We start from the raw sequence: 14,073 nt of genomic DNA, 5'->3' as shown, positions 1-14,073 counted from the left end.
CAAGCTGGAGAACCCTCACAGAAATTTGCCCCTTAAATCTGTTTCTTTGTGTTCATTAGGCAATAAATAGAGTACAGGCACTGGAGTATGGCAACCAGTCCTTTGAGCCTAGTCTACTGTCCAGTTACATTACAGCTGATTTGCATCTGTGGAAAGGAATAAAAAGTCAACATTTCAGACCAAGGTTGTTCATCATATGTCAGCCCAAAATATCTATTCTTCATTCCTTTCCTCCAAAGATGCTACTGAGTTCCTCCAGCACTTTGTGTATGTTACTTTGGATTTCCAGCATCTACAGAATCACTTCTGTTTATGATTTTTATATATCTGTATTTATCTACCTTTGTTCCATAACTCTTAAATAATCGGTTGTGTTCTTGATCTTTACCAGTGCTCAGCAGACTGTAGTAATGGTACACAACTGCGAAGTGTAGTTTGCCTGGAAAAGACCGATGACAAAGTTATGGTGGCAGAAGATGTTCAGTGCTCTCATCTACAGAGACCAGCTTCAGAGCAAATCTGTCATCTGAGGAAATGTGACGTCAAATGGTACACAACGGAGTGGAGTGCAGTAAGTGTAATATTTAAGGGATTCTGTCAATGGTGGATATAGTATCACAACTACAGAATTCTCTCAGTGAGGAATTTGTTAATTCCATAGAGAACAAGAGACTGCGGGTGATGGATACAAAACAAACTGTTGGAGATTAGCAAGTCGAGCAGTGTCGAATGCAGATGGACGTCAGAGGCAAACAGACAGCCAACATTTCTGGACTAATAGTGACAGCCAGTATAAAGGACGAGAGAAAGGGGAACACACAGAAAATGCGGAAGGAACTAAGCAGGTCAGGCAGCATCAATGGAAATTAATGAACAGTGGAGGTTTTGGACTGAGACCCTGTTTCAGGACTCTTTGTTGGCCCAAAACGTTGACTATCTATTCATTTCCATAGATGTTGCCTGTGCTGCTGAGTTCATCCAGCGCTTATATAGAAACATAGAAAATAGGTGCAGGGGTAGGCCATTCGGCCCTTCGAGCCTGCACCGCCATTTATTATGATCATGGCTGATCATCCAACTCAGAACCCCGCCCCAGCCTTCCCTCCATACCCCCTGACCCCCGTAGCCACAAGGGCCATATCCAACTCCCTCTTAAATATAGCCAATGAACTGGCCTCAACTTCATGTGTTGTTGCTCTGGATTTTCAAAATCTGCAGGATCTTTTTGTTTTTATGAGAAGATTGGGTGGAGCAAGAGTAGTGTGGATCCAGGTGAGGAGAGCTGATTGGCAGATGGAGGAGAGAAGAGCGGAGATAGTGAAAGAGGCTGGAAGATAACAGGTAGAGGGGATAAAGGGCTGCAGATGACAGAATCTGATAGGAAAAGAGGGTGGAGCGCGGAGCCAGATAGGGGAGGTGGGGAGGGCAGATGAGAACAGTGTGTGGAGGAGTGAGTAGATGATAAGCAGATAGAATAGCTGATGGTGGAGAAAGACGCAGGGCCTATGGCAATGGGGTTTGGGGTGGATGTCAAAGGAATTGGGTGGATCAGGAAAGAGAGAGCAAAGAGCCAGAGGGAAGCAGGCTATCTGAAACTGGAGAATTCATTGTTCATACAGCTGGATTGTGGGCTACCCAGGAGGAATATGTGATGCTGTTCCTCCAGCTTGCTTTTAGCCCTACTCCATGCCTATACAGGAGTAATATATAAACTACAATTAAAAATCCATCGTAGTATGATATATACCAGACCTGAAATAGTTTACATGTGGTTATAGTAACTAAAATATGTACCAGAGCACTGTACAGATTTGGATACACAACAATTACAAGCAGGGTGCAATATGAAGCAGGAATTGGTTATCACCATCTGCAGGAAATGGTGCTATCTTTCCTGGCAATCCCCACAAGCAGCCTCCTTTTAGATCAGTTGTAACCAATGTGAACATTGATGAGATGTAATATTTGATTCTTGTTGAGCATCCAATGTAAATAGGGGTCTTTTCAGGCCATTGTATAAACTACTTGTTTCCTGAGGGAATTATCTGTTGAATTCTTCCATATTTGAAAAATAATTCTCATGTTCCATTTCAAAGTGTTATAAAAGCACAATACACAATTCATTGAGTGGTACAATGGTACAACTAATATAGCACCCATACCAAGTTCAGACCAATGTCAGGTCAACGCTGTTTGCATATTCTCCCTGTGTTTGTGTTGGTTTCTCCAAGGGCTTCACTTTCCTTCCACATCCTAAAGAGTTGAAAGCTGGTAGGATAATTAGTTCCTATAAATGGTCCCAAGTATGTAGATGAATGGTACAATTTAGAGGAGTGACAGGAATGTGAAGAGAGTAAAATAGGATTAAAATAAATAAAATAAAATGAGTGGTTGCTTGATAGTCAGCAAGATTGTCTTGGGCCAAATGGCCTGCTTTAGGGGCTGTGTCATTCTGTAGCTATGACCATATCAATGAGGTCAGTCAGCCATTTAGAACCTGCTGGCGCAGTGTTCCTTTCCCAGTATCTATATTAGAAGATGAACGTAATTTACCCGCCACTCATTTCCATCTTACTCCAGCCAGGTTTTCTTTTTCAGTGCTCTAAGTCCTGTGAAAGTGGTTACCGGGTTCGGGAGGTTCGATGCCTCGCAGATGACATGACACAAAGCAACAATTGCGATTCCTTCCAAATGCCAGTCGACAGAGAAATTTGCAACACCGACCCGTGCATACCAGAGATAGGTACAGTATAAGTGCACTGACTACAATAATATCCATAATCTTTATTTTATTTAATATTTTATTTATGATTTTCTACAAACTACAGCGTAGAAGAAAAAATCAATAGTATAAATAGAAGGATCATTGCAATACAAACAAAAATAGCAATAATACATATCTTAACAAATGAGCAAGTCACCCATATTAAAAATGAAAAATTAGAAAGGAAAGCACCCAACCCACCCACTATCCAACTCCAAGCCAACCATTATAAGTATAAATATTTTGAAAGGACATTTGAGATAAACTTTTATCACCCCAGAACTATATATTGTAGTAAAGAGAGAAATGAATAATAATTTTTAAAAAGCAGCCTGTTACTTAATCAAAGAATCAAAGAAAGCTGGAAATGCAGGATCTGACTTTCAAGGGAAGAAAAAAAAATACACCTGTCAATCTAGGTGAGAATTATGAAAATATTCAAGAAAAGGTCCCCATGCCTTTTGGAACTTTATGTCCGAATTAAAAAGTGAATAGTAAATCATTTCAAAATCTAAACAAAACATAATATCCCTAAGCCATTGAACATGGGTTGGGGGAACTACATCTCTCCACTTAAGGAGTATTGCACGTCTAGCTAAAAGAGAGGCAAAAGACAATGTTCGTCGTTGTGCCGGGATCAAATGCTTGTCAGAGTCTCGAGAAATACCGAAAAGAGCGATCAAAGGATCAGATCCAAATGACAATTTAATATAGAAGATAAAGTTAAAAAAACATCTTTCCAAATTTTTTCCAAAGTAGGACAGGCCCAATACATATAAATAAGGGAAGGCTCACCTCCTTTGCATTTGTCACACCGGGGACGATTATCAGGATAGAACTTCGCCAATTTGGTTTTAGACACCATTTGACCTTAAACATGTCACCTGGCAAGGATGCCCTTTAAGTCCTCTGCTATTTGATCTGGCTATCGAGCCATTGGCAATTGCGTTTTGCAGTTGTACTGAATTGACTGAGATCTGGAGGGGCAGTCTTGAGCATAAAGTCTCTCTATACACCGATGATTTGTTACTTTTTATATCAAACCCAATCACCTCCTCACCTTTGATGTTTTCACTTCTTAATAAATTTAATCTGTTATCTGGATACAAACTTAATCTACATAAGAGTGAACTTTTTCCGATAAATAAGGAAGCACAAGCATTAGAATTTCAAAATCTCCCTTTTAAAGTAGTAAACAATTGTTTTACTTATCTTGGTATTATAGTAACAAGGAATTATAATCACCTTTTTGATGAGAATTTCAATAATCTTTTAAATTTTACAAAACAGTGCACAGTACACATAGCACAGTGGTAACCTCTGTCTATGTCTTTAATTGGGCGAATTAATGTAATTAAAATGTATATTCTTCCTAAATTTTTATACTTATTTCAATCTTTACCTATATTTATTCCTAAAGTTTTTTTTGATTCTTTAGATTCTATTATCTCATCATACCTATGGAAGGGTAAACAGCTTCAGCTTAATAAAGCTCATCTTCAAAAGCCTAAAAGAGAAGGTGGCTTGGTGTTGCCTAATTTTCGTTCATATTATTCGGCAGCCAATATTCACAATATTATCTTTTGGTCCTACTTTTATAATCAGTCTGTTTGTCCAACATGAGTGGCAATGGAATTGAATGATTATAAGAAATTATCTATTCCAGCTTTACTTGGATTTATATTTCCTTGCCACTTGCCAAAATTTATTATTAATCCTGTAATCAGGCATACTCTGAGAATATGGGCCAATTTAGAAAATATCATGGCCTTTATAGTTTTTCCCTTTCTAGTCCTATTCTACACAACCATTTATTTCAACCTTCTATGCAGGATTCCACATTCCAAGACTGGTGTAGGAGAGGTATCAGGCGTTTTGAAGATCTTTTTATAGACAATCGGTTTGCTATTTTTGAACAGTTGTCTACAAAGTTTAATTTACTGAATACTCATTTTTTTAGATATCTTCAGATTAAACATTTCATTAGCCCCTTAATACCACATTTTCCTGAACAACCTGATAAAAATGTTGTAGACTTGTTTCTTCAAATGAACCCCTTGGGTAGAGGTTTAATTTCTACTATTCGTGTCAGATTTATGAATCTCAGACGAGCCCCTTCTGATAAAATTAAAACTGCTTGGGAGCATGACTTAGGTTTTTCTTTGCCCGACGAGGTTTGGGATTCAATTCTTAAGTCAGTCAATTCAATTTCCTTATGTGCTCATCATTGTCTTTTGCAGTTTAAAGTTGTCCACAGGGTCCATAATCTTTATAAGATCATTTATGTACCTTGATATGTTAAAATACACTTTTTGTGTTTTTGTCAGTGAAGTTACTGTTCCATATACTAAGAAATGTTTACATAGAATATATACCTACACACAATGTCCAGTTTTGATTTTACCTGGAATAAGTTGTGTTTGTGACTGCTTCTCGGTGAAAGTGGCAAAGGCAATGAGGTGATCAAGCTAGACGTGGTGCAATAGCGATTCAGAGGGACGCTGCTGTAACTAGAGAGTCTGAGAGATTGGGTAGGCTGGGAGTATTTCCCCTGGGATGAAGAAGGCTGTGGGGTGATGCTATAGAGATTTATAAAATAATGCATTGCACAGGTAAGGTCGATAGTCACAGTCTTTTTCCCAGAGTAAGGGAATCTAAAATTGGAGGGCATAGGTATAAGGTGAGAGGGGAAGACTTAAAGGGTCTCTGAGGGCAAACTTTTCCACATAGAGGCTGGCGGGATATGTGGAACAAGCTACCAGAGGAGGTGGGAGATCTGGGGACATTTATGATACTAAATAAAATATATTTGGACAAATACATACTGTAGATTGAATTGTCCCATTAAATGAATTCGGAACTCCTCTCCCTCTCCCCTACAGCCTGTCTCTCCTCCATCACAGCCAGAGTGTATGTTGCTGTTGTCCAGTTCCCATGGGGAGTGTGTCCTTTTAAGATTGTTGCATAGCAAGATGTCAGAGACTGTAGTCAATAGAACCCAGCCCTATTGGAAAATATGCAGGTCCCTTTTAGTGCATCTTTCTGGGTGTAAAACACTTTAATTCTGTTTTAGATTTAATTGTGGCAAATTCCAGGTTAGATTCAGCATTAGAGTAAAATGCAGTGACAAAGAAAGGCTCCAATCTAATCTGCAAACTCAACTGTGCAACGTCTGTCCACTATCTATCCTCGTGCACAAAAAGAAGTGATAGAAGCAAGCAGCCAGTTATCGGCTGGCAAATTAATTCACTCGATCAGGGCTAATGATACACATCTGTGTTATTTCCTTCTCATTACATTTTATCTTATGGAAATGGTTCTTGAAGAATATGGTAACACATGCAGCAGTGCGGTGAGTCATGATTAGAGAAGCCTGCTGAAAATTAACTCCATTTTCTCTTTAAAAATGCCTTCACGTGTAATATTGGCTAAGAACTTACTATGTTGTGAAGAGAACAAGGTAGATTTGCATTTTCAAAGATGCTAAAAAACATATATCGGGCATTCATTATTCCCCCTGTCATTTTGTCTTCAGTTCCACCAGTGTCAAAAATACAAACCTCCCTCAACCGTCTGATACATATGAAAGAAGAAGCTGCATTAGCACAAGTGGGTCAGTTTGCAGACATCTGCGATACAAAAAAATGTTGTGTCATTTGTTTAAAACCACATGTAGCTTACAGTGTTTCTGAAGAACACTGCCATTGAAAATATTGAGGTTAACAATTTGAAATATGAGGAAGGCTGGCTTTCAAACAATAGAAACTGGAGATGAGATTGCTATCTAGACTTGGCTTGGAGTATAATAAATATGTGGAAGAACAGGGGCAGGCTCTCCTGGCTTCAAAATCTGACAGCTGTGATGATGGAAAATAGATAGATTGGCAGCTGAGGGTGAGAATTTGCAGCAGATTCCAATTCTGAAAGGGGCTCCACCCTGTTTAAACAACTGCCCTAAATTCTGGTCATCAGGATCAGGCCAATTATTGGCCAACATTCCTCACTTCAAAAGGTTATATCCAACACTATCTCAAGATTGCACACCCGTCAGCTCAACAGAGTTCTCCACAGCTAAGAATTGGCATGAGTTCCAAGAAGGCCTTTCAAAGCAAGCCATGCAAAAAATAAATAATACAGCTCTTCATTCCACCCTTCCTGGAGCTTGGAAGTGTGAAGGCTATTTTTACTTCACTTTCGAGAGATTTGGTCAGGTTACTTTGATCCACAGTTGGAAACTGGCCCTCTTGTTAACGAGCTCAACATTTTTATTTACAAAGAAAATAATCCACCTGCTGTCGTGTGGTACCTCATTAGCATGTGTGAGGTGTTAGATTGGCCATTTTATTTTTGCTGGAAAGGATTGCATCTAACTGCTTTGATACCAATCATTGGTCATTTTCTCTAATTCCTTGTGGAGTTCCCACCTTTCTCAGATACGTGAAAAAGACCCTGAAGTCCCTCAGCAATCTCCTGCCATAAATGGAGCTTCAAAGAAAATGCAAAAGCCTTGTGCACCTACTTCCACAGGAGTTACACTGATGGGTGCTCAGATTCTCGTGGTAGATTGGAAACACTTACACGGTATTTCATGATCAAACTGAATAGAACACCAACAATCACAAACAACATTCATGATCATAAGAGTGTTTTCTCTTTCGTATTGGGAAGAAAAATTCTGAAGTTGATCATTTTCGTTCAGATGTCAAATCAAGAATGGTGTTTTTTCTATGACATTGATGCCAAATGCAAACCTTAAATTACAATGTATTTTCTAATTATTTAGTAATTTAAAAACAAGGAATTGCTGGGCATGTCTCCAGGTATCTTTTTTTTAAATATATGCTTTGGAGATTTAAATTTGACCACACAAACTTGTCTATGTCTGAACACAAGAAGTTACCTTTATAAGTACTAACTGCTGGATTCTGTTTACCATTTAGATTAATGGGCACCTAACAGATTCATTCAAGTCTTTTGCAAAGAAATCTTAAACAAAGCTTCAGACCTTCCTTCTTGGCAATTCTACCTCTGAGTTATGGGTCCTTGCATTATTGACGTACAAACATTTGTAGCAACTGCTTACAAATGCGTACAAACCACTTATTCTCTCCCGCCCTTCATTTGCATATGCCCATTGTCCCACTGACCATGAAAGCACGGTTAATTGTAACGGCAGGCAACTAAGTTTGCTTTGATATTTGGGGTTAGTTGTACATTTGATGATACCATTCTGTTCAATATGGGCTTGTGCTTGGTGAGCCACCTTCTGGAATGGCTGCAGTCCTTTTGGAGAGAGAAGTCCAGGGTGTAGGCCCAGGAATGATGAAGAATTAACAATATATTTCCAAGGCAGGATGATGCTGTGTGATGGGAATTTTGCCCATTGTGGGTAACTGCATTTGCTGAAGGGTTGCAACTGGAATTGAAGGTTGTGCAAACATCAACAAACAAATTTTGGATGGAAGGAAGGTAATTGATGCAGCAGCTAAAGATGGTTGAACTTAAGACACCACCTGAAATATTGCACAATATTATCATAGTGAAACCCCACTGGTTTCCTTGGCTGTGCAAGTCCAGGGAAGACACACTGCGGTCCTGCTAAACCCGTGAGATTGAGATGGCTCTCCCATCCCCAAACCCTGGCTTGTGTGGTTACTGTGTCATTTGCTACCCTGTTACAACTCAGTGCCAAGAAATAACAGACAGCACACTGCGTATGACTAAAGGAATTATATTTATGAAACTTACCTAACTAAACGGCCAGTAAAGAAAAGAAAGAAAAAATCAAAAGGGCCCATTATAATTAAACAGTCAAATGTGCACAAGTTGGAGCTCATCATGAACTTCTGTGTCACTTACGTGCTGGGCCCTTGGTCTGCGTGAAAGCACACGCCAACTTCCAAACATCGCTCGCATTCCATCTCGAATAAACAGGTCTCCCACCAGGTCGTATCCTATGACCAGTTCTCCCCAGTGTCTCCTCTCTTCATCTCCCACTGAACTAAAGCTCCAAGACCAACCTTAGTGCCCCTCACCAAAAATCATCCCTCCAGTTCCACCATCCTAATTGGATAGCATACACTCCTCATCATTCCTTATCTTCAAAAATAACCCAAACAGGCTGAGAGTAGAACAGTCTGCTCTTACAGAACTGCTAAATGAAATACCTACAGCATAACAGTGAAGATGTGAACCAGGGCATTACAATAGTGTTAAGATAATAAAATTCCCAACCATCATATCATCCAACTAGTGGAATATTTTTCCTTGGACTTCATTTTTATCAGGGTTCCCTGATGCCACATTTGGCTAATATTGGCTTGATGTAAGGAGCAGTCCCTATCAAATCACTTATTTGGTTCAGGAGGTCTGGGCTCAATCACACCTGGGAAAAAAAATTAACCTAACCTTGGTGAGTAGGTGTTACTTGATAGCAGTGTCAATGACCGCTTCCATTGTTTTAGTGATGATTAACAATTAGTCAGATTGGATTTATCCTGCCTTCTGCGAATAGGACATACCTCCCCCTGCACCCACATCTCAGTGAGTTCCACCTCCGCTATGACACTGAGCTCTTCTTCCATCACCTCCATCTACGTGCCTGCTTCTTTGGCAAGGACTCCCCAGCCCACACATGATACCTGCTCCCACCTTCAACCCTCCTCCTCTTCTTGGACACCCAGCTCTGGTCTTCTGTCTCCTCTGGATCTTTTTATCAGTAACTGCCGACAAGACATCAACCATCTTGACATTAACACTTCTCTCTCCAATTCAAAACCCACTTGATTTGAACAGGCTGCTCTCCACTCTCTCTGCACTAATCTCAACCTCACCATCAAACCTGCAGGTAAGGGAGGGTGAGGGTTGTTGTAGTAATCTGGAGGACTGACCTCTACCTTACTCAGGCCAGAGGGCAACTCTCAGACACCTCCTGTTACTCACCCCTTGAACAGGACCCCAGTAAGGAGCACCAGGCTACCATTTCATGAATCCTGATGAAGGGTCTTGGCCCGAAACAACAACTGTTTACTCTTTTCCATTGACACTGCCTGACCTGCTGAGTTCCTCCAGTGTTTTGTATGTGTTGCTTTGGATTTCCAGCACCTGCAGAATTTCTGGTGTTTGTGAGTTACGTCAGCAATTTTCCTTGTTAGTAGGTGGTTGCCAATAACCACAATGGAGGAGCTTGTTTAGATGTGCGGTTAGATATGGAGCATAGCATTCAGTAGGTACTACATCCAGGAAATTATCTGGTTGTATAACCTTTACCAAATCAAATGTTGTTAGTTACTTCATGATAGCACAAGGGGTGAACTGAATTGCCTGAGGACTGCCTTCTGTGATGGTGGTCATTTCTGGAGGAAGCCAAGATGATTCCTTCACTTGACCCTTGAATGCTTCAGTCATCATTAAGGATAGGGATGCTTTTAGAGGCTCCTCTCCTCTCTTTGTTTCTTTGTCTGTAATGTATGGATCAATTTCTTTTAGAGCATTAACCCCCCCCCACCCCCCAGCAGTACGTATTGATCTGTTGTCTGCAAATGTGCTGTTGTTCACCCATGCACAATGCTCTCCCTCCCTCTCTCTGCAATGTGAATACACTAATTAAAGGCATCTCCCACATGTGTGCTATTATTTAATTGATATGTAGTTGTGCACAGACACAACATGGTCCATCACCATTCACAAGTAGATGTGGGAGGTCTGCAGGACTCCAGTTTGAACCATTGGCTGTAAAATCAGTTAGCTCAGTTTATTCCAGGCTGCTTGGCTCACATGTGATGTGGTGGTGCAATTTCACCCGCCTGGCGCCTTTTTAAATATGAACTTGACTGAAAACCTCTGTCGGATGATGTCTGAGGGTCAGGTTCATGTAACTGGCAGAAAGCATTGACTGCCCCCTCAACTGCATCAAGAACAGTAAAGCAAGTGTTGGCAGTCACATTCAAGTCGTTTCAACTAGATTGGATAATGTAATTTTGGAGCCATCTGTAAGTGTAATTGAACCTGTAATTAGATTCATACCCACCTACACCATGGCCTCAATCACATCCCCCAGTGGACTTGTAAATTCAGCTCAGATTGCATAGCAAAGCTTGTTCTCTGTTCCATGGACCTTGCTGGGCAGAGGAGGGAGCGGCAGTAATACTCAAGCCAAAAGTAGTAGAATCTGCTTTTTGTAAGAGAATTAGCACCATCTGCCACCATCTCATGGTAGTGCAACTGTTGTGACTTCAGGCGCTTCCTGAAGTTGTTCCAAGGTGGAAGATGACCTCATTCCAGGCTTGTGAAAGGTGCGAAACCCTGACTGTGATTGCAGAAGAGATTTATGAAACTGCCTCCAGGGATGTGGCTCTTCAGTTGCATTAGGAACTGTTCTCCTTGGAAAAGAGGTTGTGGGATGTATAACTTCCCATTTGTAGTTGGTCAAGAACCACAGAACATGGAAGTAACGTGCAAAAGAATGGAAATGACTTGAGGAAACACTGGGACTAGCTGGGGTGCATTAAGCCACTAAGATCCTAATAAGCTTAATGGTTGACTTCTTTATTATGGCCTTGTTCTGTACTGTAATCTTGCAGTGATTTTATGGGTACCAGTACACATTCTACGCTTTAGGTTTTGGTGTGGATGGATAAACCAAGCAGGTTGATCGTCTCTTCAGATTCGAGTGATTTGAATTAGGCACTGAAGAAGAATGATTATCTATTAAAGGCACAATAGTGTAATAACCAGCAGCCTGGGTTCAATTTCCAATACTCTCCATAAGGAGTTTGTACATTCTCCCGTGACCACATGGGTTGCCTCTGGGTGCTCCAGTTCCCTCCCACAGTCCAAAGATTTACCAGTTAGTAGGTTAGTTGATCATTGTAAATTGTCCTGTGATTAGGCTGGAGTTAAATCAGGGGTTGCTGGTCTGCGCCACTCAAAGGGCCAGAGGGGCCTATTCTACGCAATATCTCAATGAAATAAAGTAAATATAAAATAAGATATTATGACAGATGTGAGCGAAGCAAAAACCATCAGGACTGGATATCCAAAATGGATGTTGGCATGTGGAGATTGACAGGGAGAATTGATTTCTGATCACTTTTAACACTTTTTTGGGAGATAGTAGAAGAAAATTCATGAGCAAGAATTCCAGTGAATCAAATAAAAAGTCACAGTACAGGTAGAAATATGTTTGAAAACCAAAGGAAAATCTGACCTCGTTCACAGATACCTCAGACAAGTTCATAAGAGCAATAACCATGGAAGATGGCCAAACAAAAGCTCATGCAGGTGGATCCCTGACAGATACTGAGGTATAATAACACAAATTGTAAAGTAGCTTTTAGCTGCCATATTTAGGCTTGAAAGATTGTACCAGGACACATATGGGAGATATGTACTCATCGCGGATCTTTAAGTGAGTGTAATGAATCTCCTGTAAGCTTCAAAGATATATGATGCAGATTATCTCACTATCCAGATGTACATCATAGACACCCATGTCATCCAAATCTTCTTGCACAAAAGACAGATTGCAGGCTCGTGGAATCAGAGACAGCGAATGTGCTGAAGGAGCCAGCTATTGCAGAACTAACTGCTTATGGAGGAGCCACAGCAAGGCACATCGTTTAGTACATTGCTGCAAAAACCGTCTTCAATTGTTCTGAGCGATGGCCAGAAAGCAACAAGAGCAAGGCCCCTTAATTCTGCATTCCAGATGAACTCTACTTTCTCAGTGGCAAGAGAGTAGTGGTCCCAAAGACTTAAAGGAGAGAAATAGGAGAGAATGGCAACTTGAGGAAAACTTGTGAAAAAAAATATATTGCCAGGAACAAATACAGAAATCAGAGACTCTTCACAAAATTGTGACGTGTGCATATGTGTGGAGAAAGTCCAGCTGAAGGGGATGAATAGACCTTGGGTGAGGCCAATTTCTTCACAATTAAGGCTAAAATCCACCTGTCAATTATTTTTGAAACGCACTGGAAAATGACCATCTGATTAAACCACAATTTTTATTTTAAAAATAACCTTTATTCATAATAATATATATACACAAAATTACACAGTGCAAAACCTTTGTACATTCTTAGTGTCAATACTTTCATTCGACCATCTCTACAGCTATAATTCAGTTTGCCAGCTTTGCCTTATGTAATATTTCAGACGACAATGCAGCAGACATGGCGCACAATTTTCTGCAGGTGACTTTTCGAAGTTTGTAGCCAAGTGAGAATTAATTGACTTGTAGAGTGTCATTCACACACTACCCACAATCCAGACAGAGAAAGCTGTAAAAGAAGCCAAATCACTTCTGAGAAAGGGAAAAGAAGCACATATGGACACATACCTCAGTCTCTTGGCTTTTAAAAATATGTCAATGCCCAGCCCAAATGATCTGCTGACCCAGAACAATACTTCCAACAGCTGCAATGCTGTGGAAGCTTCAACTTTTAGCTGGAATAAGCAGAGAGAGAGAGAGAGGAAGATCAAGCTTTCTATAGCAACAAGAAGATGCCACCAATTAAACCATTTGTTCCAAATTGAACCTTGACACCAACATGAAAGAAGGCAGCAAGCTGTAATCATCAGGGAGGTGCAACTAGGTTTTGCGAAGTAAAGACCAAGATCAGATGACAGATTACTAGGTGGGCTAGCATTTCAGAGACAGTGACCACAACTCCCTAACCTTTAGTATGGCTATGGGCAAGGATAGGAGCACATGATATGGGGAATTATTTAATTGGTGGAGGGCTAATTATAATGGTATTAAACAGGAACTCGGGAGCATAAATTGGGAATATTTGTTCTCATGGAAATACACAGCAGAAATGTAGGAATTGTTTAGGGACCACTTGCATGGGGTTCTGGATAGGTTTGTCCCACTTAGGCAGAGAAAGGATGGTAAGATTTAGGAAGCAAAACTGAGGCAGGGCTCTTGAGAATTATAGGGTAGTCAGAAAGAAATTTAAAGATGGAGTTAGGAAAGCTAAAAGGGAACATGAGAAAGCTTTGGTGAGTTGGTTTAAGGAAAAGCCCAAGACATTCTCCACATACATGAGGAACAGGATGATAACTCGACCAAGGATAGGACCACTCGGGGAATGTGTGCATGAAGGCAAAGGAGGAAGTGGAGATCCTTAATGAATATTTTGCTTCAATGTTCACCAAGGAGAGGGATCTTAATCAATTTAAAATCAGGATGGGATATATCCCTGGTTGCTACATGAAGTGAGGTAAGAGATTGCTGGAGCATTGATGATAAGTTTTATGTCCTCCCTGGCCACAGGAGAGGTACCAGAGGATTGGAAGGTAAC

The 14,073-nt window shown here is 40.5% G+C and overlaps 1 protein-coding gene across 1 annotated transcript in view; it reads left to right on the top strand.

Moving 5' to 3' along the window:
- Positions 1-14,073, top strand: part of adamtsl7 (ADAMTS-like 7) — a 553,762-nt gene that overhangs the window by 529,313 nt on the left and 10,376 nt on the right. The window contains exons 15-16 of the mRNA XM_072256321.1: positions 392-571; positions 2,599-2,743. Coding sequence (XP_072112422.1) covers positions 392-571; positions 2,599-2,743 — 325 coding nt within the window. The remainder of the gene's footprint in view (positions 1-391; positions 572-2,598; positions 2,744-14,073) is intronic.

The sequence above is a fragment of the Mobula birostris genome, chromosome 4 (genome assembly GCF_030028105.1).
Source record: "Mobula birostris isolate sMobBir1 chromosome 4, sMobBir1.hap1, whole genome shotgun sequence".
In the NCBI taxonomy this organism is placed as follows: Eukaryota; Metazoa; Chordata; class Chondrichthyes; order Myliobatiformes; family Myliobatidae; genus Mobula; species Mobula birostris.
Note: the sequence above shows the minus strand (reverse complement) of the source record. Positions and strands in the feature narration are given on the sequence as shown.